A 24,607-nucleotide genomic window follows, 5' to 3' on the forward strand; every position below is an offset into this window, starting at 1 on the left:
TGCAGCCAAAAGGAGCATTTGTTTTCTGTGGTGGGTGGCAGAGTTGGACGAGGGAGCAAATCCAGCTGCAAGCTACCACGTTGCCTCATGAGGCAAACCTGAATGTTGGTATTGAGACAAAGGAGGGAATTGTTGGGGCAAAGGGAAGATGGACTGACACAGACTGAGCAATGTCACCACATGGTCAGTGGACAGAGAGGCACCTGGGGCATGAGTCTCTGCCTGGTGCCTGGTTTGAGGATGCGGCTGTGCCTGAGAGGTCTGTACATGTCAGTTGATGCCCAGGGTAAATCCGTGCCCAGGTGTTAAAGCAGCATTGGATAGACCTAACCCTTCATTTTGCTTGTGCTCCCTGCTGGAGTGTTTCACTTGAACAGCTCACATTCTCAGCCCTTTTAGTGAGGGCAAGATGGGCTCATAGTTGAGCTCTGGCTGGGTTAAAGGATGGCCTTGGACAGCGGCAGGATTTCTGAAAGCCCCGGTAGGCTGCATCTGCTGGCACAGACTCCCTGCTGCTCTTGGTCCTCCTTGGCTGCTGTGTAGGAGGCGGCCAGCGTTGCCCGAGTGGTAGTTTTAACTCTTTGTTACCTAAAATTCGACCGTTTCAAAGCAACACAGCAGTAAATAAACCACTGGCCTCTTTGTACAGTCACATCCCTCATGTTGCCCCTGCTACCAGTGTTAATAATGTTGTGCACAATTTCCTAAGCACAGACTGGGAGCTTGGAAGTGAGGTGTGCCTCAAGGGGCTGGTAGCAGCAGGGGAGTGCTTGAGGCTGGATAATACCCACTGGCACTGCATGAACTTGCTGTCAGGGAACTGTTCAGGTAGTGCTAAGCACTGGTCAATGGCAGAACTGTAAATGAAGCAAATAGCTTGGTCCTGATTACATTTTCTGGAGGGGATGATGCAGAAGAAAATTGAATTAAAAATTAACTTTGAAATGAGCTGAAAGCTTTTTACCAACCCTGCAGAACTTTGAAATATCTGACATTAATAAAATTACCTATTTGAAGCAATAGTAAACTGCCATCTGCTGGTAAAAAAGTAATGCGCATAATGAACATGCAGACATAGGAAGTGATAATTCTTTTGTATTTGACGTGTTACAGTCAAATATGTACATGACATGGAAGCTGCATATATTTATTTAACGGGTGGTTTTCATCTCTATTTGCATTTTCATATAGAATATGCTAAACAGATGCCTATAATATAACTAACTTTAACGACAAGCACAGAAAACAAGACAATAAGAATAAAGAATGAGGACTAATAAAAGCATATGAGCGATCAGGATGATGACAGGCTCCAAATGTGTCCTATTTACATTGCTAATAATGAATCACAAGCACTTCCTTTTATTGTTTCCCCCCATCTTAGACCCTCCTGTATGACCAGAATTGTAGCACTGAGAAACATTTCCTGGCATCTTCATTTTGATTTGTGTGTGTGTGTGGCTCCTTACACAAGCCTGTGAATAGGAACTGGGTCTTTAATTGTTCCTGATTTAAGTAGGTCATCTTTGCCAATACACAAATCTCTTGTCTTCTTGTAAGCCAGGTCGGCTGTTGAAAAGGATATGGAAAATACTTACTACACAAATATGACCAGAGAAGATGACCTCACAAAGGACCACTCCCAAATTATATGGCATTACAGAACCAGTTTCCATAAATCACCAGTATGATGAGTACACTGCAGGGGAGAGACTATCAGATTTCATGTTTGTATAGTGTGTACCAAGTGGGTGTGCTGAGCATGACTGGGTCCCTAAGGTGCTGCTGCACTATAAATAGTGGTGTTAGCATGAATTACCTCCAGTGCAAACACCAGGCCACTTGCCCTTTTCATATGCATGCAGTTTTCTTTTATGATTGTGGTTATTCCAAACACAGCCTATTGTTTTAGCAAACTGGTCTTCTCATAGGAAATGTTTTAAATGGGCAAAGAAAAAATAGGTCAGTTCTTCCTTTGAAATCAGAGAGAAGTGTGTATTTGTAATATTTCCCAGGGTTATTTCCTTGGAACAGGTTTGGCAGGTATGAGAGGAAGTTAAAGATTTATTTTTGGTGCTATGTACCAGATGTCATACCTGCTCTTCTGACACAGTTGCTTTTATCTCCAGCAGTACCTGCTCTAGTAGCAATGAAAAAGTGACTTGAATCCCATTTAAAGCATGTAGTATGCACTGTTCTCATGCCACTAAAGGAAAGGGAAGGCTTGTTTGGAAGACTCCAGGCATTGTCTTTATGCGTCATCATAAAGCAAACATGTTTGCATCCCTCTCAGCAGTGTTTTTACCTGTTTGAAGATGTGGTGAATTAATGTGCCCAACTCCAGGGCTTATGACCCCGGCAGACACTGAAGGGCTACAAAGATGTCCAGTTTGAAGTGCCGTTATATTTATGGGATCTCCACATTTATGGCTCATTTTGTAGCATCCAGGTGGTTCTTTGTAAAGGACCGTTTCTGAGGAATTTGTGGTGCTGTGCACATTCCACTCATATTGGTCTTAATCAAATGCTGTTCAGTGTCTCACCTGAAAAGAAGAGCCCTGCTTGGTGACAGAATAACATTAATACTGTAGGGCCAAATCCTCAGCTCAGGAGAACGTCACAGCTTTTTTTTACTTAATCTCTGGAGGATCTAGCCTGTGGTGCATGGTCACAGAGGCAAGACACCCTGCTCTGAGTCCTGTTTACTGAAATGCTCCAATAGTAACACAACATGATCAGATGGAAACAGAGCCGGGGGAACAGTGGTGCCCATGGATACCTCTTAACAGGTGGGAGCTGAAGTACGCAGTTACCATCAAAGACACCACTGTCCTCTGCTGTGCTCTGCAGTCTCCCTGCCAGCAGGACTCTGCCTTCCAGCCGAAGAGTGACTGATGGTTGAAATAGCAGTCCAGTTTATTTCAGGTATGCCACTGACCCACATGACCTATAGGAAGGATAAGGTAAAGGCAATCAAAGCAGCACACTCCTGTAGCCTCTGAGGGCTATAAAAATGGAAACATGGGAAACAGGCTCATAGATATATGAAATGAGGATGAGGGTTCACTGTTACCTGCTACAGGCTAAATCAGGAGTTCAGTGAGACTGAGATTTGACCCAGCAAGAGAAAGGAGATAAGTAAGAAATGATCAAAAAGATAAAGCTGGTATTTCCTTCATGTTATGCTAGAATCACTCTGTTCAAAAAGTCTCCCAAACCATGGAGAGCTGGGGCGGGCAGGGGTGAAGAGGTGAGTTATGATGATGGAAGGGTACTGTCATTACATATATTGGAGCAGTTCAAGTCTGTTTAACTGTTTAGTGCCATATCCCATTTGTCTTTTCTGAGCTTACTTTGCAGTGAAATGGGGGAAACTGTACTGACAGCACAGCTGGTTGTTTGGCTGTTTCTTTTCTCTGTGTTTCCAGAAAATTAAGCCCTGTGTCCTGCCTATGCTATGTTCAAGGTTTGGCAAAGGGCTTTTAATGGGTTTGCCATCCTTTTGGCCAACACTTAATCCTGTTTCCTTTTAGTACTATGCCTTCTGTACCAAAATGCAGTGGTCAGACTGAGCAACAATGAAGCTACTAGTGATTTACCAAGGAGCAGGAAAACCCTTATCCAGGGGGCAGTTTCTAGCAAAGTGTAGTTCTCAAGACGAATTGAGGTCCTTGTCTTTGCAAGGATTACTGCATGGTAGGTGCAGAAATGATACCTAGCAGTTAAGTGCTGTTCAGAAAGCAATAAAGCACTCACTTTAAAAATCAAGAAGCATGAAATAGATACTATTTCACTGGGACAGGAAGGGGGGAACACTAGGAGAATCATGAAATGGCTGCATATTGTTAATTTCTGTGAATATAGTGACATTTGGAGACCTCTGGTATTTATTTGAAATAATCAATGAAATAAGACTTGTGCTATATGCTTGTCAAAGCCCAGCATAGGGATCAGCTAACATATTTATCAGTCAGGCAAGGTACGTGGAGATGCTCTGCTTGCACATTGTCTGCTGGTTGGAATTGGGCCCATGAAGAAGCCAGGTGATTAACCTGCAGGGGTTTATTTTTTCTGAACTGTTAATGCCCTCTGTTTCAGAGCAACAGCCCATGGCTCATTAAGCAGGGAAGATTTGATTGAATGCGTGAAGGGCAGCACGCAAAGATTCTCCACACATCTCTTGTTTGAGCCTTAGAGGGTAGAAAAATTAAGTATTGGAGCAAGTTTGTCCTGTGCTGGGGCAGAACCAGTACTTCCTGAAAAGCAGTGGTACTGTTAGAAAAATCTGTATGTATTTGAGTGAATCAGGATAAAATCTAAAGCCACAATGCTTTTGTAAGGTAGTAGTGGACTCTTGGTACTAGCCCAAAAATGCACAGCTGCCACTTCAGCTGACCTGCTGTGAGAATCATGCTCTTCTTAAGTCTGTTGCTCCACGTGTTTGGTGATTACACCTCAATCTTGCTGTGCTTTTTCCACCCGTACTGTTGTGTGCTCTGGCATCTAATGCTGTGAAAGCAAGTGGGGCTGCTTCCTCAACAGAAATGCAACAGGGGAATTGAATACTCAGTCTGAATTGCAATATTAGAATAATCTTAAGGGATTGTTTTGAGATTATTACTCACCATTCATAGTCTGTGTTGTACATGTTTTTAAAATTAATTTCTGGCATTAATTGAAATATTTGAAAACATGTTGATTTAGGAAAAATACTTTTCGGACAGTATGGTGTTACGTGAGCATTCATTTATTAACCCTAGTAACTTTCTTGAGAAATAGGGAAGTATTTCAACATTGTTTGTACAGACTGGGATACCTAAGGCTCAGATGTATGGATTTAAATCTGCATATTCTACTGTTTGCTAACTAGCATTTGGCCCTGCTTACTTTCACACAAGTCGTTCCTCACCTGAATTCCTGGTCATTGAGCAGCTGTGTCCTATGCAGCTCTCTAATTGCAGCCTGTGAACAAGTCCGTGCTGGGAGGGAGTTTAGTAGTGAGGATGGGTTATTGTGGAAAAGGGGCAAGGAAGATAAGTGAATGACTGTCTTGCTTCAGGCTCTAAGAAAGATGTACCAAGTTCCCATTTTAAACCTGGGAAACAGGGAAGGAGAGTGGCTGCACGGGAGGGAGCAGACTGAGGCTCTGTGTTTCCATTCCCAGACATTCAGATCAGACAAGAGAAGACAGTGAACCAATATTGGGAAGACAGACAAAATCATGGGCCCTCTAATAATTTATTGGTTCCAGGAACAGGAGAATGTTGTAAACTGTAATTACCACAGCCAACAAGGTCATTGGAAATAGGAGTGCCCAGTATAACAAAACAAAACCAGCCTCCCAGAAAGATTTCTCAGTCCTACGGTGTAACCTTTCCATGCTCAATGGGCTGTTCTAAATGTAACTGTTATATTATTAGATATTTACCAATGATGTGGACTTAAACTGTCCTGTGGAATGCAGTGACAGTAGGGAAGGATTGAGAATGCTTGTGAGAAGGGAGAGCAAGAATGTTTCAAGGGTTTATGAGCTTTGCTTTCTTCTGAACCTCCTTTGTTTTTTTCTTTATTTTTCTCTTATTTTTTCCTTTAAAGTTCTACTATAAACAATTAGAGTAAATTTAGCAATGATATTGCCTGTGGAGGCTAGGAAAGTAAGAACACATTCTACATCACTGCTTTCCTTTGTTTGTCTTTTTAATCTTGTTTATCTTTGATCAGCTGCAGATGAAATAACCAGCTAACTGATTTCCCATACAGGGCTGCCACTCATGCTGATGAAACTGTGCTGACATGTGAGTATGCTCTGTAGCAGTCTAGCTGTATCCATTTCTTATTCCAATACACTGACAGGTCATTCAGGGAGACTAAAAACTCTATTCTGAAGTGGAAAAGAAACTGCAATTTCAATTTTGTTTTGATTTGAAATTTTCCAGCTACCTATCAAGACCAAATCCTTGAACTGTTTACTTAGAGTAACTGAAATACCCCTATTTGAAATAGTGGATATGCAAGATTTAGCCATTAAAGAGTTGGGGTAAAATTAAAATCCCCTTCAATAATAACTAAAGTCGGAGAAAATCTTTCAAGAAAATTAAACACTTGATCAAAAAGAGAAAAGGGTTATTGTCGAGAGCATAAAGATTAAACAGGAGAGTTGTCTCAGAGAATAACCATCAACGATAAGTAGCAGGCAGTTAATAATATCCCCTCAGGGATCTTCTTTTACTCCTGTAGGTTTTTGGACAAATACAATATTACATCTCTTATAGTTAAAGTGTGAGGGAGCTTCGTGTCATTCCAGAGTAGCAATAAAACTTCAGTGGAATAAGGGCAACTGGAAAGATAGGGAAGGGGTGACTCAGAAGCCAGAAGAGCAGGAAATCAGTGACAGTTTTTCCACATAACTCTCCTTTTTGACCCACAGATTCTGAGATCTCAGTCTCCCTGACATGCCTATTTTTTCATATCCACAGCACTATGTTAGTGCTGAGATTCTATATGGTATTGGCCCTCAATATGGAAAAGAAGGAGAGACCAAGTAAACTAAGAGTGTGATTCCATGTTGTAATTAAGAGCTGGTTTAAAGTTTGATCATGCAAATGGTTGAATTGGCAGAATTAAAGGCATGGTGATCTGTAGCCAGGGGAAGGCACATAGGGTGGAAAGAATGGGGGTGAGAGGGTCTGGAGAACCTCTCAAGCCAGCTCTGCAGCTGGAGAAACTGTAACATGAAACTACTCCCTTGATCTCTCATTTTTCTTCCCTTATTCTCTCCGCCTGTGTAATTGCAATAATAAATCTTTTTGTTCCTTAACCATCTTGTGGCCATTGCAAACATTTAAGAATTAATGCAGTTCTCACACATCATGCACATGTTCTTCATGTCCCCTTGTGTCCCTCCATTTATTCATTTATCATGTACACACAAAACTCCCATAAAATATTAATCTGAAATACAAATCTCTCTTTGCATCCTGGGAGCATTTGCATATAGTAATGTTAACGAGAGTATTAATTCTGCATGCACAGTCTGTGGACTGCATACAGGGCCAAATCTCTCTTGGCAGCTGTGCTGAAATCAGTGACAAATTCAGAAAGATTATTTTCATATTAAAAATGCTGAGTGGAAAGTGACAGTTTCCTAGAACTGAAATGTTGTCCTTAAAAGTCAAACAAGAGTATTTGAAGTTTTCAATTTTTCCTTCTAAGAATTCCTTTGTAAAAGGAATTTTATACTGCTCTGTGTTTCTACCCAATGGTTCCTAATAAATCGGTACAGTCTAGAAATGAAACAATTTAATTATTTTAACATTGCTGTAATCCATGGGGAATCTGAACATTTCTTTTGCCTTTCTTCCTTGTTGGGAACATCAGGAGTAGCTACACTTCTTCCAGTTGGGGAAGGACATGCAGTGGCAGATGGACCAAAAATAATTCAATTAGGCTGGAGAGAGGATCATTTTCTCTGGGGTAACAGAGTGAAAACTGTCTGAGCAGGCATTTGATGAAATGGAAATACCAGGAGGATCTCCTGAGGTGGAAAAAATCTCTGCACCTCACTCCTGGCTGTAACCACAGGTGGGGTTGTCCTGCCTTTGATGGTGGTGAGAGCCCTAGTGCACCTTGGAGGCCACTGGAAGCCATGGCAGTGCCTCTGGGACAAGGATACATCTCTTGGCCTGGGTTTTACTCTGGAAGGAGGGAGGGAGGGAACAATCTTGTCTAAGCCTGATGGTCTGCCTTGGACCCTTCACCTTCCAAGGCAGGCTTAAGACAAAATTAGTACCAACAATGAAAGATGGGTTGTCTGCACCCAAATCCCACCAGACGCAGAAATAGTAGGACACTCTTATATGCACTCCTTGCCCAGGTTCAGTGCATCCCTGCAAGTAATTTTTTTCTCAGTGGTGGATTGTTAAAGGGTTGCATATCCCTCAGTGAAACTCATGTCTCTGAAGGTTTACAAAAGATTTTTAAAGGGAAAGGCAGCTGAAGTTGGACCTTTCTTTCTGCAGGGACAATCTCTGATGAGAGGCAGTTGCCAAAGCAGATCAGATCCCTGCTGCCAGGAGCTGCACCCCTTGGGGGGAAAGCTGGAGCTCTCAGTGAGTCCCTGGCTGCGATTTATGGATCTTGCAATGCTCTGTCTGCGTTGCAGAAATCAAAGCACTTATTCATGTTTCAGGAACAATGTATTTTCAGTTTGACTTTATTTCTATTCTGATATTCAAATTTTGATGTCTGTAGTTTGTGTAAACAGTAAGTGCCTTACTGTCTACAGGAACAATGCCATTGATCCCTCAACTCCTAACTGTAAAGCATTCATTTGGCTATACAGCTTTTAAAAGTATTATAAATGAAGCATGTGGGATAACCTCCACAGCTGGAGTTAAGCACTTCCATGTGCTTGCTGAATCAGGGACCAAGTTGTTAGGAAGATCTTTCGGGACTCACTAGAGATCCATAAGAAATTGTCTTGACTTAACCAAGCCATCATATTTCTCTTAATCACTAGTACATCATTGTCTTTTTTTTTTCACTTCCTTCTTATTCATGCTTAAATTAGACACATCTGTTGCCATTTTTCACATTGTTCTGTTATGTGAGTAACGATATCAAACTTTTTTTTTTCCCCTGCACTGTGAAGGAATAAATTAGTGTTAAGTTTTGTGAAGTGCTTTAAAACACTAAAGCAAAACATCTGTTTCAGCTGCAGGTCATTAAGATAAAAAACCCTAGTCTGTGTGCAGTACAAAACTGTCAAAAAATTTATCAGCTCAAGCACATTTCTTTACCTGTCTTTTGCTCTAGCAAGTGAAGATGGTGAAAGGACAGTAAATCTTCTTCAGGGATGGAGCAGTTAAAAGTGATCAGTGCAGTAATCCACAACACTACCTTGTAGTAATGAATCTCGGTCTGATCTGGAGATGCATGGAGGTTGCTGCAGTGTTGTAGACTTCAAGCTGAGAGTCTCCTTGACCTCCACATCTTCCAGCCAGGCACAACATTGTGTAGAGTTACCTTATCTCCTGTAGATGTTTGTGTTACTGAACTTCAGCTAAGAATCCCTCCACCCGCCCCCAATCATTTAAGATTTGGAGTTTCAGGTGGCCAGAGTAAAGCTGAGCTGGCAAATCTACTTTACACATGAACTGTGACACTCTTTACATTCCAAAGCCCAAATGAAGATGTCTGTATTCCTTTGTTGATAATGATCTCCTTTATAAAGTATTTTGAGATATAGAGATGAAAAGCCAACAGCTACCTGAAAGCTTGACTATTAATAAATGAAATAATTAATGTTAACAACGAGTGCATTCCCCGAATTCTATAGGAAATGTCAAACCTTTGCAGGCAGGTCCTGGCAGGCAGGTGGTAACTTACTCCTTCCTACAAGAGGCAGGGTCCACCTGTGTTTCCCTCTGTCTTTAACTAAAAGGTCTAGATACTCCCTTAGTGTAAAGGAGGTGTTCAGTATCTGTTAGGAATGGGCTCCAAAACTGGATGCGACTTTTCTGGCATCTTAAGAGAAAGTTCTTACTTGTTCTTCCAACCTGCCAAAGCAGCAGCCAGTGCAGTGTTGAGCAGTTCTGTTCCACTGTGCTCACACTGTCCCTGGAGCAAATGAATGGGATTGTTTGGGGTCTTTAGCAGCCCTATGCACTTTTTGAAAGCAGCACTGTGGCTCCCCTTTCCTTTAAACCCTCAGTTTGTGAGACAGCAGAGTGTATACATATTGCTGCACTGAGCTGTTCACCTGCAGCTCTCCCCACCCCCAGCTTATGAGCATGATTTCCTTTTATGCATTGCTCTGTCACAGCTTGGCAAGTTTCCCAAGACAATCCATACCAGAAAGGAGAATATGGCTGCTGAGCGGCGTAGACAGGAGAAATGCCTTATGTAACAGATTCATTTAAATACTATGAAATGTTGAGACAGGCAAGACAACTGAAGGCAAAATGTAGCCCTTAATCTCTAGCATCAGTTCTGCTTGCCCTCACCATCATCAGCATCTAATAGTCACTGCCTGTCTCCATTCATGTCTCCATCTTTTTCAAGAAACTGCCTGCAGCAGAATGTACAAACAGCTTGGCAAGCGGTTTTAGGAGAAGGAGGTTTTTTTTGGTTTTTTTTTCTCCTAATTCTTCATGAGCCTCATGAGCATTTCCCCACTAATATGCCTGTGGCATCATTAGGTGTTTAATGAGAGTGAAGTTGCCTGAATATTATTGGTTTTATAGCTCATTTTGTTTTGACAACTCTTCAGTTCTGTGGTACTTTATAGTGTGCAGACTTCTCCTTCCTATATCTGACTTACAGAATTTGCAGAAATATTACCACAGAGGCATTGTCATAAAACCTGAAATAATAAATTGCCAACGTTCAATACGTTTGAGTGCAGTATGTGTTCAACACCACAGCAGCTTAATGACATCAATAATTATTTTAGTGTATGTCTTTTGTAATACTGAAGCGCCAGGAATAGTCCAATAATGGCCATGTCTTGGAGAGCAATTCAGTGCAATTCTGCACAAACAGTTATGTTTGGATTCTTTTAGCCATTCCCCAAAAGACCAGCTTAGACTCCAGTGGATCAGAGTCTTGTTCCTCACATCCAGAATCTGGATCATTGTAGGTTGTGCTCGGATGAAAAATGCTGGCATTGTATCTGCAGAAAATGAGGCTGCTGAAGTTTTAAGTATTGAACAGACCCATACAATGCCATTTTACCCTCTGCATTTTGTCTGCATGTTGATGGTACTGCATCCATTTCTTTACTTATTAAATTGAATGGATACAGGTTTTGTGTACAGACAAGACTATAATTCTTACTTAGGAAAATGCCATCTTTATTTACCATATCTTATGGGTGATCAGTGCTGAACAGTGCACTGTTTATTGAACAGCTGTGTCAATGCAAGAAAATCGGCTGTATTTTTAACATAGTAATTAATACCCATTAAGTTCTCACTTTTTTGTTATCTTCCAAGTAATTTTACCTGGCTTAGGCTGCTAGTACATGTTTTCTTACTGCCACAGTGGCAGAGCCTTTAAAACAACTAGCTGCTGTCATGAATTTAGCTTGCTGGCCTTCACTACAATGAGGGGAGTTACTGGGGAGGACAGTGAAGGTACTCATGCTGCTTCCTTGTGCAATGTGTCCTGCCTGACAGTAAAGGGGAAGAAGCTGCACCTCTCTGCAGTCTCTGTTCTCCACTCCAATGTGGCTGCACATATGTTTTGCTCTTGGAATTCCTGCTACAGGCCCCAGAGATCTGTGCCTGTGTTCCCAGTATAGGCAGTGGAGCTGCACAGCTCCGGGAGTAGATCATGTTAACAAAGCAGTAATTGTATACATAGCTACTGTTTCAAACATTTATATACTGGCTTCCAACGATTCTACTTTTATGTCTTTGTTTATATTTAATAGCAGTTACAGTGGTTAACTGGCTTTATTTTGGAAACCTTGACATTTCTCTTGCCAGTACTGGCGCTGTGAAGATCAGAAACAAAGATGTGCCTTTTTACTCTGTGTCTTCTGATAGGTTTTGTCATTTGGCAACTGTTGTTCTGTTAGACTTTGCAGAATTTGGACAGGATTCTGATCTCCTACAAAGTGACACACACACTTATAGAATGCAGGAACAGGTTTGGGGCCTTTTTTCTGATTACACCCTGCTGAGTGCCATGCATGAGGAATTAAGAGTCTGTCTGTAATTATGTGGCCAAACAGCTGCAGGAACTTCTAGTGAATGCTTTTAAATACTAGTAAAATAAAAATCAAAATAATATTCCCATGAAGCAGAATGTGAAGCACAGGTACTCCTGCAAGTTTCCCAGGCTTTGGAAGAGAATGATCAAATCTGGACCAGGCCAGTCTTCTTACACTTAAAGTCCCATTGAAGTAACATATAAAATAAGGAGAAATTCTGGGTTCTTCTACAAGCTCTTCCATTGTAGTTCCTTTTTCTATAGTCTCTTTTCAAACCCAGCCCAGTGTAGGAAAAAAAAAAAAATTGTAATTTCTAAATTAAATGAAACTCAAGGCTTGAGCTTGTGGGGTCTTTTTGAGATCCCATGGTTAGGAGGCATTGTAATTTGAGATTGATACATACTACATTTTATATTAGGTTATTTTTCCTTTTAGGTGCACAGGTAATCACTCATGTGACATTGCCAGTGGAGTACTTCCCAAGCCATTTAATTTTCCTGCTCCTACTGGGAAGTGGGACTTGTTCAGTCATCCTCCCCTCCCTGAAAGTAAAATATCCTCATCCTGCTCAAAACAAAAGAACTGCCAGATGTGGGGAGGCTAACTAGTTTTGTCCTTCTGTCCAGTAGAGGTGCTCCTGTGCCACCATTAAGGCTCTACTGCCTGAGCATCATGTGCCCTCTGGGACACCCTGGGAGTGCTCCAGATAGGATGCTACAGGGAAATTGCTTGGAAACCTTCTCAGTTCCCTCCCCACATACACAGAATCTGAACCATCTTTAGTGCTCAGTGCCTTTCCCAGAAGCACCCCCGTACCTGTCCAACAGAGCCATGTGGCTAAATCTTTAGACTACAGCTCTGCACCTGTGTGCCACACCTGCCCACACCTGTTCAGCACCAGCTGGCCATGCAGCCCTCTGGTTAACAGTGATGTGCTCCTCATCACCCCCAGTCCAGCCCCCTCCACCTGGCCCTGAGCTGCCGTCTGCATACACTTTGGCCTTCTCACAGTCTTCCACATTTGGGAAGCCACAGCTACGAGCCAAGCCTTTTCTGCATCTCTTAACCCAGAGGAGGATCAGCTACCTTCCTTCCCAGAAGGTAGCTCTATATTGTTTGCAAAGCAAAAGGAGAGAGTGCTACAGATTTTGTTTCTGAAGTGAAGGCCTGAGTGGGTCATCTCAGAATGGACTGCTGACCATCCCAGGGAAGAGATCAACAGGCTGCAGCAGCAGGATCAGAAGGCTGGTGATGGATGAGGCTTTGTACATAAAGGTAGGGGTGTGTAGGTTGTGGGTTGTATGTGGTATGTGTGTACTGATGTCACATGATTTCTGGAAAGGACTCACATGGTGTCCTGCTGCTGCTATGGGACAGAGGTACCTAAGAGATCTGGAGACCTACCACAGCAGGTAGGGACAGCCCCTATGCACCTGTCATGATTTCCCTACCTTGATTCCCAACATCTCTGCATTCAGGAGCTCCCCCACTTGCCGTTGCTCCAGGCTGTACTTTATAATGACCCTTTTCAGCACAGGAGGTATAAAGAGGCCAAAGTTCACGTATGCCTGGGATTAGAAATGGTGGCTCCCTGTCCTCAGTGTTCACCCTCATTTCCAGCCCGGGCCTCTTGTTAACACCCGGTATCAGCTCCCTGAACTACTGTGAAGCACTGTGATCTCCTGTTTCTGGGTCCTATGCAGCAAAAGCAGTATGTGCTCTCAGAGGGCGTTTTCAGCCTCTCTTGGTCTCAGCAGGCTGCAGAGCTGTTTGATCAACACAAGCTTTGACAGTCAGGCATCATTAATTTTCCACAACCTACTCCTTGAAACTCCTGAAAGGATGGGCTGTCACTGGTCCTTGTAGCCCTTGCTGGCCTGAACTGCCCTCTGCACTGTTCTGCTGCAGCACAGGAGGGCTGCATGCCTCGAGCCACTGCTCTCCTCCTTTGGGCCTGAGATTTAAATTCTGTCAGCTCTGTCAGGGAAAAAAAAAGGAATTCTCAATATATAATTATTTCTTTTTAAAGGATGAGATAAACTGTAATGCATTAATGGTGGAAGTGATCATACACAATTCAGGCTTAGTGAGTACCCATTGTCTTAAATTAATCCTAATAAGCACTGTTTTCCCCAGCATGTGCCATTTTAACAGTCACTGTGGAGAGCTGTGCTTCCTAAAACTATCACAAATGAGATGACGCCCTCCTCTTTTGGAAAGCATAATTGATAAAATGTGACAAAACATGGTTATTGCTTATTCGTAAATGGGATACTTTAAAAAGTACTCTCTTACATTGATTGGGTTAAATGACTTGCTGATTAAGACATCTGCATGAAATATTAAACCGCCATTATCTGGCTCCTGTTAAAATTCAAAATCAGAATTCTCTTTTGTGCAGAGTAAGTAAAAACTTCTGAGCTGTTTTAGAGTAGAATATAAATGTGGTAAGTAAAAGCCAGAGGTATATTTGAATGACAATTCACACGTAACTTCTTAAGAAGAAGTTCTAACGTGCTTGGGATGGAATTAGAGAGACACATTTGACACACTAGTAGACAGATCTGAGTGCTTCCTGAGTGTTTAGATATAGCTTCCTCTGCTAAAATTTCCAAAATTATACTGCTCTGCTGACTACTTCTGCTTTTACAGATACCCCATTTTTACTCTATGAATTATCTGCACGATTGAACTAAAAATACACTTCCAAAGCTTTATCTGAGTCCATTTCCACACACTTTGTTGGAACCCAGAGCCAAGGGCTGTGAATCTGGGACAAATTTTAAAACTGAACATGACTGTTCTTCTAAGTTTCTTCACTCTTTCTTTTGTCTGAGAAGCCTCTACTCAGCATGCATTCCAGGATATTGAAATAACTATTTTACAGTTATTTTAAATATGTAGATTTTTGTTAGTAGGAAAATTAGTGTTAGAATATTTTTTCTTAGAGCCTGGTTGAAAGCTTATTAAAGTCTTTACAGTTATTTCAGTAAGCTTATAATGAGACTTTCTATGTTCATATGAGCTTCACACTAAAAACAGTAGTGGTATAATACAAGATCTGCCTGCAAATCCCAAACCTGACAGTATTTCCTGAATGAGATTGTGGCAAATGAACTGCTGCTCAAAATAATTCACCTGAGAGTTTAAGTGGGATGTGATATGGAAATACTGGATGAACAAGAGAGAAGCAAAATTTTTAATACAGCTTTTGATCATTGCACTGAAGATACTTTTTGGCAGATGAGTGGTAATGGATGTGGTCAAACTGAGGAGCTAAGAGATGCTCTTCTTCCTTTGGCACAAAAAGGGATTGGCAGGGAGGTTGGAAACGAAAACGTTACTGGGTAACAATGCTGTCATTATAATAACCCTAGGCTGTAACTTGGTCCTTTCTTTTTGTTAACATACCACGCCATACACTGATTCTGTACAGCCACAAAATTTAATAAATAATTTTTCACAATTGCATATTAAGTGTAAGACTGTGTAGAACTACCACAGTTTTATGTAGTTTCCCCCCCCCTCCATTTCAGGATTCAATTACAAAGATGTCTGTTTTTATGCCCTGAAGATATATACTTATCCATACACTACAATATAGTCTAAAAAAGCTTTTGTAGTTCTTTTTTAAGGTTTATCTCTGATGTTAGAAAACTCAGGTATATTCATAATTAATTGTCTTGATCAAAACCAAACTCCTTACAATTAAGAAACAAACAGAAGGTATGGCATATCAAACAGACTTTCTGCTGCTGTGATCTTACCTAAACACAAAATAAGATACCCAGTAGTTCCACATTAATAGTAGTAAAATGGTTTTTTTGCTTTCTTTACTTCTTCTTTCAGTACGATTGTTATATTTTCCCGTACACAAACCTCTGGCACTTTACAAACAAATGATAATAAAGGTTTTTGTAATTGTTTGTGTCAAGCATAAGGACAAGAAGGCGTATGTCCATGCAACAGTGAGAGACATCAGAATTGCTGATGTAGCAATTGCCTACCAGGCAGAGGAGTAGGAAACTGCAGGGAAAATAAGGTGGTTTGAAATCATGCCTGGCAATGATTTGGACAACTGAGAGATGCTGTTCATTTTTCAAGTGTAGCTAAAACATATGGAACTTGCTTCTAAAGGCAAAGGCTTTTGGTGAAGATGTCTTCACTTGGATCTTTGTCCTGGCTTCCATCTGGCCAGATGACTTTGAAGTACAGGAGTGGTGGGGGTTGACTAGCAAAGCCTTTTCCTTTTTGGGAGTGTGTTGAAATGGTCTTTGTCTGAGGGAGGTGACTTCCTGTTGTGCCACCTTGTCCCTCACTGGACATAGAGAAGTCACAGCTTTGGAGCTGGAGTGTGCCTGAAAGGATCCTTGTCACTAATTCTCCACATTGATATTGCTCTGGTGTGCAATATGCTGCAGACATGGGTGTGACCCTGATGGTAGTCACAGAGGTGGATGTAGGAATGGGGTGACACGCCTTGAAGGAGACAGAACATGACACTCTCAGGTCTCGTGCAGTTTCCCTCTCATCACTAACACTTTGCCAGCACAGTGCAGTCATGGCAAAGGTCCAGCATGTGGCCCATAGTGGTAGGAGCAGGATTCATTTGTACTGTGACCTCTGCAGGGGGATGTTAAGGCTACCAGTGTAACACCTGAAACAAGGATCTTGAAATTGTTATTTCTGTCTTCTCCCTGTGTATCATTTTGGCACTATAATGTGAACTGAATCATCAGTTAAGCAGAGCTATGACAATTTATACCTATTAGATTTAGGTCCTTTTCCATCATCTGTTGAAGGCCAGTTTACTGCCACTGCTTTCTTCCCCTCACACTAAATTATCATTAATCAACAGATTCAGGAAGAAACTTGTTATGGTTTCATTGCTCATAGCATATTTTCATATATTAATGCTTCCTCTGTGTGATGCAAATGGCAACTCTCCAAAGCAATACATTGTTTTAAAGAAGGTCAGTGTTATAATATATGGTGGTATTTTCCTACACTAATCTGCTTTCTTGTGATCTTTGAATTCTGTGAGACTTGAGCTCAGTAACTCAGACATGAGAAGAGAGATGGCAGATCCTCCTGAAGGGAACACAGATGTAGGCTTAGCTGTTGTCTTTTTAATGGAGGATGAATTAGAATAACACCAGATGAAATAAAATAAGCATAAGGACCAAGGTTAATTAAATACTATTGATAACTAATCCAGGATTTGTAATTGATAGTGTTTCCTGTGGTGGTACCTGTGGAACAGTTAAGAATGGAGCCTGGTGTGCCAGGCAGGCAGTGCTGCCCCAGCAGCTGCTCCCCTCTGACCAGTGGCAGATGACAGGAACACTCCATAGTGGTGAGACTGAGAACAGGAGACAACTGTGGGAAGCTGGGAACGAACTGCTGTCCTCCTGACAAAAGCTGTTTTGTAACTGCAAGCACAGGCCTTACCCTGTAATTGCAAGGGGAGCAGGTCTAAGCAACAGACATGGAAATTTTCCTACCATTGCCTATGGACAGAAGCTGAGCAGTGAGAAAACAGAGTGGCAGTTGTCTTTATTATGTAATCTGGGCAATCTTCTCCTAGCTGGGAGATCTCAAACACTTACAACACTAGGACAGTTCTAAAGGCGATCCACAGCCAAACAGTAATATTTCCCTAGGCATGCTGTCTAACACCCTTCTGTTGCAAAATATTTTATTTCAGGAGTAACCTTATCTTGGGATCACTGTTAAGAGAGATGTAGGTTTAATGGCTAATGGTTTTAATTTTACCTGTATGCTCTTACTGCTCTCATAATTTACTGACAATTCTAAAAGTTTAATTCCTATTGACAAAGATGCGTAGAATATCTTGATTTATAGCAGAGACTAAATTTATAAATAAAATACATTTTTTTTTCTGTCTGAAAAATAGACAAGACAGTCCTCTTTAATTAACATTGACAACTGTATTTCAAAAGAGCCTATGAAACAAGCAAGCCAGCAAAACAGGAATCAACAGCTCAAACCGCAAAAAAAAAAATATTAGGAAAAGTCACTTTCCCCCTTTCAGTTTTTGCAATGTTGAGATAAATCAAACTGCTCCAGTTAATTCTTTTATTAGTTCTTCTAATATTTCAATTGAAATAATGTTGATTACTGTTTGTTGAAACAACCAGTACATTGAGTTCCTAAATTCATGGATATTTGTGAAATCAGCATTATGTCATTGTAAGAAAGGCCAAGAAACCAGAAACATCTCTCTAGGGTGAAAAGAAAAACTCTGTGGCAAGCTGAACAATGAAAAACAGATATCTTTCACATCATTCTTCTGTGTGTTTTTGTAGTTACAAGGGTCTAAGGGCAAAGACAAGACAATACATAAAGGTAAGGGATTTTATTAGTACAACCATCTCACCGTAAAAAATCCCAACATTATATCTTAGGTACTCAAAAACTCTACTTTTTCAGTTTATGGTAGTGAATTTAATAAAAGCTGCTACTTTTCCCTATAGAGACCATTTTTGTCTGAAATTCAGACATCAAGAATCATTTCAATTTTGAAAATGTTATGGAAGACAAAATTTTCTACCAAGGGGTATGGTATAAAGATGAGATGGAAATCGTAAATGGAGAAGAAAAACGAACGGGCTAAACTAAATGTATCCATTACATGAGAGCATTTTGTAAACCATAGAGCCTTAAATTGTTCTAGAACTCAGAAGTATAGAGCTTAATATTTTACCTGTTGTTGTTTTGTTTGCTGTACACAGGATAAGCAGAATATGTGTCAACTGAATATGAAATTTTCAAAGAATGATGCATATAGTGGTGATATTTCCATGGTGAAGCTTTTTGCATAGAGTTAATGAAGTGCTTGGGGTCCTAGGGAATTAAAAGGTACTACATAAATGTAAGAAATTATCATTAAAAAGTTTTCCCTCCAGGCATTTGGGATTTTGCTATGTATTACAAGGAGGCATTTGCAGTCTTCTTTCATTCAAAATGCTTCAGCTTAGACCTGTTCCAGCTCTCCCTTGGCAGCTTCAGCTACAAAAACGTTTATATGAAGAAACAGTTTCTAAATTGGTTCCAGTTAATCATACTTTGCTGCTAACTTTAAAGAACCTGCCTTGGTTTAAGCTTTTTATAGCCATGTTGAAGACCAGGAGGAACTAGGTAGCATCATTCTCTCAAGAGGTTTTCAAGTGCTGTTTTTACCATTATTAGGCCTTGTCTGCATTAAAAAAAAAAAAAAATACAGGACGCAGCCAGAATTCCTGCAAACAAAAAGCCAGCTGTGCAGTATCTGGCTTGATTTTCAAGAATCCTATTGTGTGGTTCTTTACTGGCCATACATGTTCTTTTACTGACATTAGAATGCCTCACTGATCCTAAAGTTTCTACTTCATGCAGACATGCAATCTCAATTTTGTGTTATTTTGTGTCTATTTCTCAAGTCTTCTTAATCCATCATGCAACTTTTAAGATCATCTACTACTTTTCACATATTATAAATGGCAACAGAAGTGGAATTAGAAATCAAAAAAGACTTCTGACACCACTGGACATAATCTTTTACCACACTGCCATTTTAATGAAATACCGCATTTATGTGCTCTATTCATTCACACCAAATGTGGATTTTGCTTTTGATCCACAGATTATATGAATCATAAGCATTTTTAAGAGTCCACTAGTGCTAATGGAATTGGACGTTTTAGTTCAGGTATTAAGTTGAGAGATTAAAAAATTGCTAGGTATCTATAAACTATTAATAAATTGTGGGATTTGGCAGCATTAGAACTGAAGTTCAGGTTTTCTTATGCTAAGCATTTTACTTGTTCACAAATTGATGTGAAATATAATAAAACACTGCATCTTATTCTATAAGTTAATACTTTTATGGAATTCAGTGTTTTCCTTCAGTTACTAATTGCAGAATTGAAGCAAGAATTGCTGTTCCTTAAATCTTACCTTCTATGGGACAAATTTTATTTAAGTAAGTGTGATGACCTTAAAGTGATTGCGTGCAATAAAATACATGATTTTCAGCCAGAAGAATAGGGGTAGTATTAATATTTGCTTTTTCAAATTTTTATTGTTTGTATTTTGGTTAGCACGGAGCACATATGATGTAAGAATCTTAGAAGAAATCTCTGGATTGCACAAGATGATAATGTTTCTTGTGTTTAATAGCAGTGAAAAAACTGTCCTTACAAGCTCCAAAATAATTAGAACTCGATTTTATAAATGTATACTTTCAGAAAACAAGCTTAATTCTCAGAAGAATAATATTAGCACTCATTAGGGGATTGAATGCTTTGGGGTACTGTTAATGAAATTCATAGCCTTTTGCCTGTGGGCTATCAGTTTGAATTCAGTCTAACTCAGTGGAGATTGAAAATTGGCCTATTTAATGGCCTTTTAGTCATCTCTAATGAGTTGAGTTTGGTGGGTCTCAGTCCCACAACATAAACTGCTCACACTGCCTTATCCTAACTGGCAAGCTCCAGAGAAACCCCCACATTAAATGGATTTTGGGGAAAATTAGGCTCTGGTACCATGGAGAAAAAGCAAAGAAAAGCAAAAGCTGTGATAGACGATGGTTACATGAGCACTAACACATACATTATTTTTAAATGTGGAATTTATAGTGGTATATAAAGTTTATAAATTAGCAAATTAGCTGAGCATGTGACATATGTTGCCACACATCTATACTGATTGTAACATGACAAATACTCCCAAAGGGGATATCTACACCTGTGCATAAGATCACAACAACACATTAAATGTTTCAATGCCTCTGGGATTCACTTTTATCAGAAAAAAATAGGATCAGAACAGATATCTGGATAGTAACTGCAGCTACAGAAAATTATGCTGAAAACAATTATTACCTAGTGTGCCTCCATTACTTCACAGCAGTCAAATGCTTCTATATTTTTCTTATGGATATTTAACTTAATATTAAAAAACATACTAATAACATTTCCAGGATCCTGTAGAGAATATATGCCAATTTTATTTATCTGTATTGTAATAGAGCTGTTCCTAATGTCTAACTGAAATTTCTTTCAGTACCGTTTAAAATTGTTAAGTTTAGCCCTGCCTGCAGTGGACTTAGTGAACAATGGATTTTTCTGCCCATGATCTTTTATTTTCTAGACTAAAAAATCTCACACATTCCTATTTTCAATTAGGGTCACATCTTTTAAAATGGTGAAATTCTCTGTCCGTCCATCCCCCCTTCCCCCCCATACTGTCTTCTACTGGAAGTTTTTGAAAGACATTTTTCTTGAAATGCAGAGGCCAAATCTAAACATACAGATGAGGCTTCACCAGTATTAGACAGGAGGAATTCTTCCTATGTCCTAGATACGACAGTTCTGTTTACGCATCTCTCTGTACTGCAGCTTTTTTCACAACAGTGTGACATTGTTGATGCATGTTCAGTTTGAGATTTACTCTGATCCCCAGCCCCTTTTCTGTAAACCTGGTGTTTATTCATCTGTTCTCAGTCTTGCAATTGTGCAATTGTTATTTTCCTGCTTAAATGTTGAAGTTGGCACTTGTATTTATTCAATTGCATCATATTTCTGCAACCACTTTTTCAGGAAGATTTTGAATTCTTTTCTTGTGCTGCAACATGCTTCCAGCTCTGCCAGTCTGGCATTGTTGGCAAATCCAATCCATGTAAATTGTATTCTGTCACTCTTATAATTAGACTTGGTATCAAACTCAGGACATACCCATCTCCAGGGAACCACATTTGCTCTGTCCTGCTATTCATCACAGTGAAACGTTGCTGATATAATTTTGCACCACTGCAGTCATTTCCTTATGTTATGTTTTTTGCTTGCTCAGTTAAGTTTTGAGATGGTGTCAAAAACCTTACTTAAGTCAAGGCGTAATAGATCGAGCACTACTCGCATCCAAGGCCTGTTATCCTGTCACAGCTTTGGATGAGTTTGGCTTGATGTGATTTTTTTGACAAATCTATGTTGGCTCTAATTTATCACTTCATTAGCTACCATGTACTTAAAAGATGTGTGATTATTTGCTTCAGTACTTTTCTGGGAATAGAGGCTGGAATGACTGACAGTGCTTGGCTCTACCTATTCCCCCCTTTTGAATTGTATGTGCCCTGTTTTTCCTCTTCCTCTCTCCTGACATCTGTTGTCTCCCTGAGCTCTCTGACCACCGCTCACACCTCTAACGTTGCCTTTATCAGCTTCTCACTCTAGTGTGAAATTCTCCGGGCCCAGCAAGTCTGAAGGCAAAAAATTAACTCACCTAAGCAGTCTTTACGCACTTACCATTCTCCCCTGACTCCGGGAGAATTCCCCCTCTGAGCCGGGGTTTGCCTCAGCAGCATTAATGTGAGGGAAGAATGGCACCGAACTTTTTGTCACCTCGTGGCTTCCCGCCCCCCGGGCCGTGCCCGCTGCGCTCAGGTTCCCCGCGCCCCCTGGGCCCGTCCGCAGCGGCCTGAGCCTGCCTCTGCCTCCCCGCCGGCTCGGGAGCGCCCCGGCGCAGATCCTGCCGCACCTGACCTGGTTTCCCAGGCCTGGGGGGAGGTGAGGAGAGGCCGCAGGGCGGGCAGCGGCCGCGCTGGCAGCCGGCGTTGTGCGCCCGGCGCCTTTGGGGAGCTGCGCGGGGCGAGCCTTGCCCGCAGCCCGCGGGGCCGCGCCCGGGGCCGGTACGGGCGCGCGCCTGCCGCCGGCGGGGAGGGGGCGCGCTCTCCCTGCGGGGGGAGGGAGGTGATGCCGTGCGCGTGCGTTCTCCGCCCATCGCGGGGCGCGTGCGCGCGTGTGTGCGTATGCAAGTAGCCGCGCGCGGAGCGGTGGGGCGGTCGGGAGGTTTGCGCGATGACGTCACGACGGCGCGCGCAGGACGTAACCCCGGCGTGACGCACAGCCCGGCGAGCCCGTGAGTTTCCCGTTACGATTTATTTTTTTGTATCGCGCCCCCGCCGCCCCCGCCCGGCCGCGAAGTGGGGGGGGGGGGAGAAGAGCGGGAGGTGCGGGGCCGCGCGGGCCGGGGGCGCGGGCCGGGGCCGAGCGGAGCCCACCCAGTCCAACCCGGGCCGGGCCGGGCCGACCGCCCTAGCGGCGGGTGGCGGAGCGGGCGGCTCTGCCCCATCCTGCCGCATCGGGAACATGGCGGCCGCCTCCGATCTGGTGCGGCACCGCGGCTCGGCCGCAGCCGCCCGCCCCGCGGTAAGTGGCCGGGCCGGGGCGGCGGCAGCGGCAGCGTGGCGGAAATCGGGCAGGCGCAGCAGGCACTGCCCTCCCCGGCCTTTCCCTCTCCAGCCCGCCTCGTCGCCTCTCCCTGTCCCCACCAGCGTCCCTCGCCACCTCCCCAAGCCGGCGAGCGGCGTTCCCGGTGCCCCGGCCGGGCGGGACACAAAGGGCTGTGTCGAGGAGGGTTTTGTTCGGTCACATGAAGCGGCGCAGCCAGTGAGCGCGGAGCGGGGAGGGGGAGCGGGGCCGCCGCCATTGCCAAGCACGGAGAAGCTGGGCAACCCGGGGCCGCCGCTCGGGGCCTGAGGCCGGGGCGCGCCGCCCGGGGCCGGGCCGGCGGCAGTGCGGCCGGGGAAGCCAGGTAATGCCCCGCGGGCGGGGGCGGCCGAGCGGGACGATGCTGTTGCTCGAGGGTGGCCGGGGTCACCCTGGGGGCCCCGCAGGCGTCCGTGCCCTACCGCCGCCCGCCCCGGCGGGTCCCGCAGGGCCGCCTGCGCCCCGCCGCGCGTCTCCCGGGTGCGGGTCCCTCCCACACTGCCTCCCTGTGCTGGTGGCCAGTCCGGGAAAGGTTGTGCTGCCGTCCTAGGACAGGGGGAGCGTGCGCTCCTCCCCCTCCCCTTCGTTCCTTTCCTGCTTGGCGTGCAGCGGAGGAGCTCTGAAACGCCCGGTGTCGGTACCAAGGGCTGGCGAGTCCCCGGCACGCCGCGGCGCTGGCCCGTGTGCCCTCCGGGAGCGGTAGTAGAGCTCCCGGCGCAGAAGTGGTTTACAACAGCAGGTAAAAGTTACCAGTTCAGGTATCAAAGTCGTGTGTTCGGGCTGCCAGCAGCTTCAGGATCTGACGGTTTCTCTCACAAAGTTTGTGTTACCAGGTTGCAGTGATGAGCATCATCTTGACAAATGTAACTTGCGTGAAATGTGGAAAGTTTTTTTTTTTCTTATGGCTTGTGTGTAATCTTCAGCCTATTGGAAATAGTTCTGTTGTGGTCTGTAAACTGACAAGTCACAGTGGTAATGGAAAACAAGTATGATCTATCAAAACAGGTTTCCATCAGTGCTGTACCGCTCTAGCCCTTTAGGCACAACCTCATTTGCACTGATATTCTGATTCCTGCCCCCCTTTCTAGCACATAATTTAATTATGAAGACTGTGTCGTGGAACTTCGCTTTCAAACGCATATGAGGAATAAATGTGCACCAGATTTTAGAGTAAGAAGTAATTTCATGTTGTATAGAGTAATGAATTAACACCTGGGACAAACACTCGTAAGAGGCTGATAAGCATTTGTGGAATTCAGCTATAGACTGTTATCTCTTACTGACTTTTTTTTAATACAAGTTGCAACATAATTTTTTGATTCAAATTAGGAAACAAATTTTAAAGAGAAGATTCTTCACAGTGGAGGGTGAAGTGCTTCAGAATTTTGGTAACTTAATGTGATTCTTCTGTATAGGATTCTTTACTACCTGACTTGTGCAAGGTTGGTGATTTGAGGACAGAATAAATGGACCAATTAGACAATGCAAAGTAAATCTGGGGAATCTTTTAGTGGGTCACTTAGGTGCAGAGAAAATGCAGCAATTTTCTTATTGGAGAGGAGTTTAAGTAGAGTGCATGAAAGAGCAGCGCAGTGTGTCAATCCTGTTACACTGACTTAGAGTC

General features: G+C 42.7%; 2 protein-coding genes across 5 annotated transcripts in view; one reads left to right on the forward strand and one right to left on the reverse strand.

Annotated features, from left to right (window-relative positions):
* Window positions 1-1,075: 1,075 nt before the first annotated feature.
* Window positions 1,076-22,846, reverse strand: LOC121666002 (translation initiation factor IF-2-like). The gene is made up of 4 exons (XM_042031051.1): window positions 22,786-22,846; window positions 22,021-22,448; window positions 18,444-18,583; window positions 1,076-2,947 (listed from the first exon to the last, which is right to left on the reverse strand). The coding sequence occupies exons 1-4, from the start codon at window positions 22,844-22,846 to the stop codon at window positions 2,917-2,919; spliced, it is 660 nt and encodes a 219-aa protein (XP_041886985.1). The 3' UTR covers window positions 1,076-2,916.
* Window positions 22,564-24,607, forward strand: part of ZNF644 (zinc finger protein 644) — a 52,267-nt gene continuing 50,223 nt past the window's right edge. Inside the window, exon 1 of one of the 4 annotated variants that reach the window (XM_042030247.1) lies at window positions 22,564-22,633. The gene's annotated coding sequence lies outside the window, so the exon portion shown is untranslated. Of the gene's footprint in view, window positions 22,634-22,793; window positions 22,924-24,607 lie in introns of those variants that run through there. The other 3 variants (XM_042030251.1, XM_042030250.1, XM_042030248.1) reach the window with 3 other exon arrangements.

Source organism: Corvus kubaryi, unplaced genomic scaffold, assembly GCF_017639235.1.
Source record: "Corvus kubaryi isolate FWS band 111438036 unplaced genomic scaffold, C.kubaryi_AGA036_p1.0 37334, whole genome shotgun sequence".
NCBI lineage: Eukaryota > Metazoa > Chordata > Aves > Passeriformes > Corvidae > Corvus > Corvus kubaryi.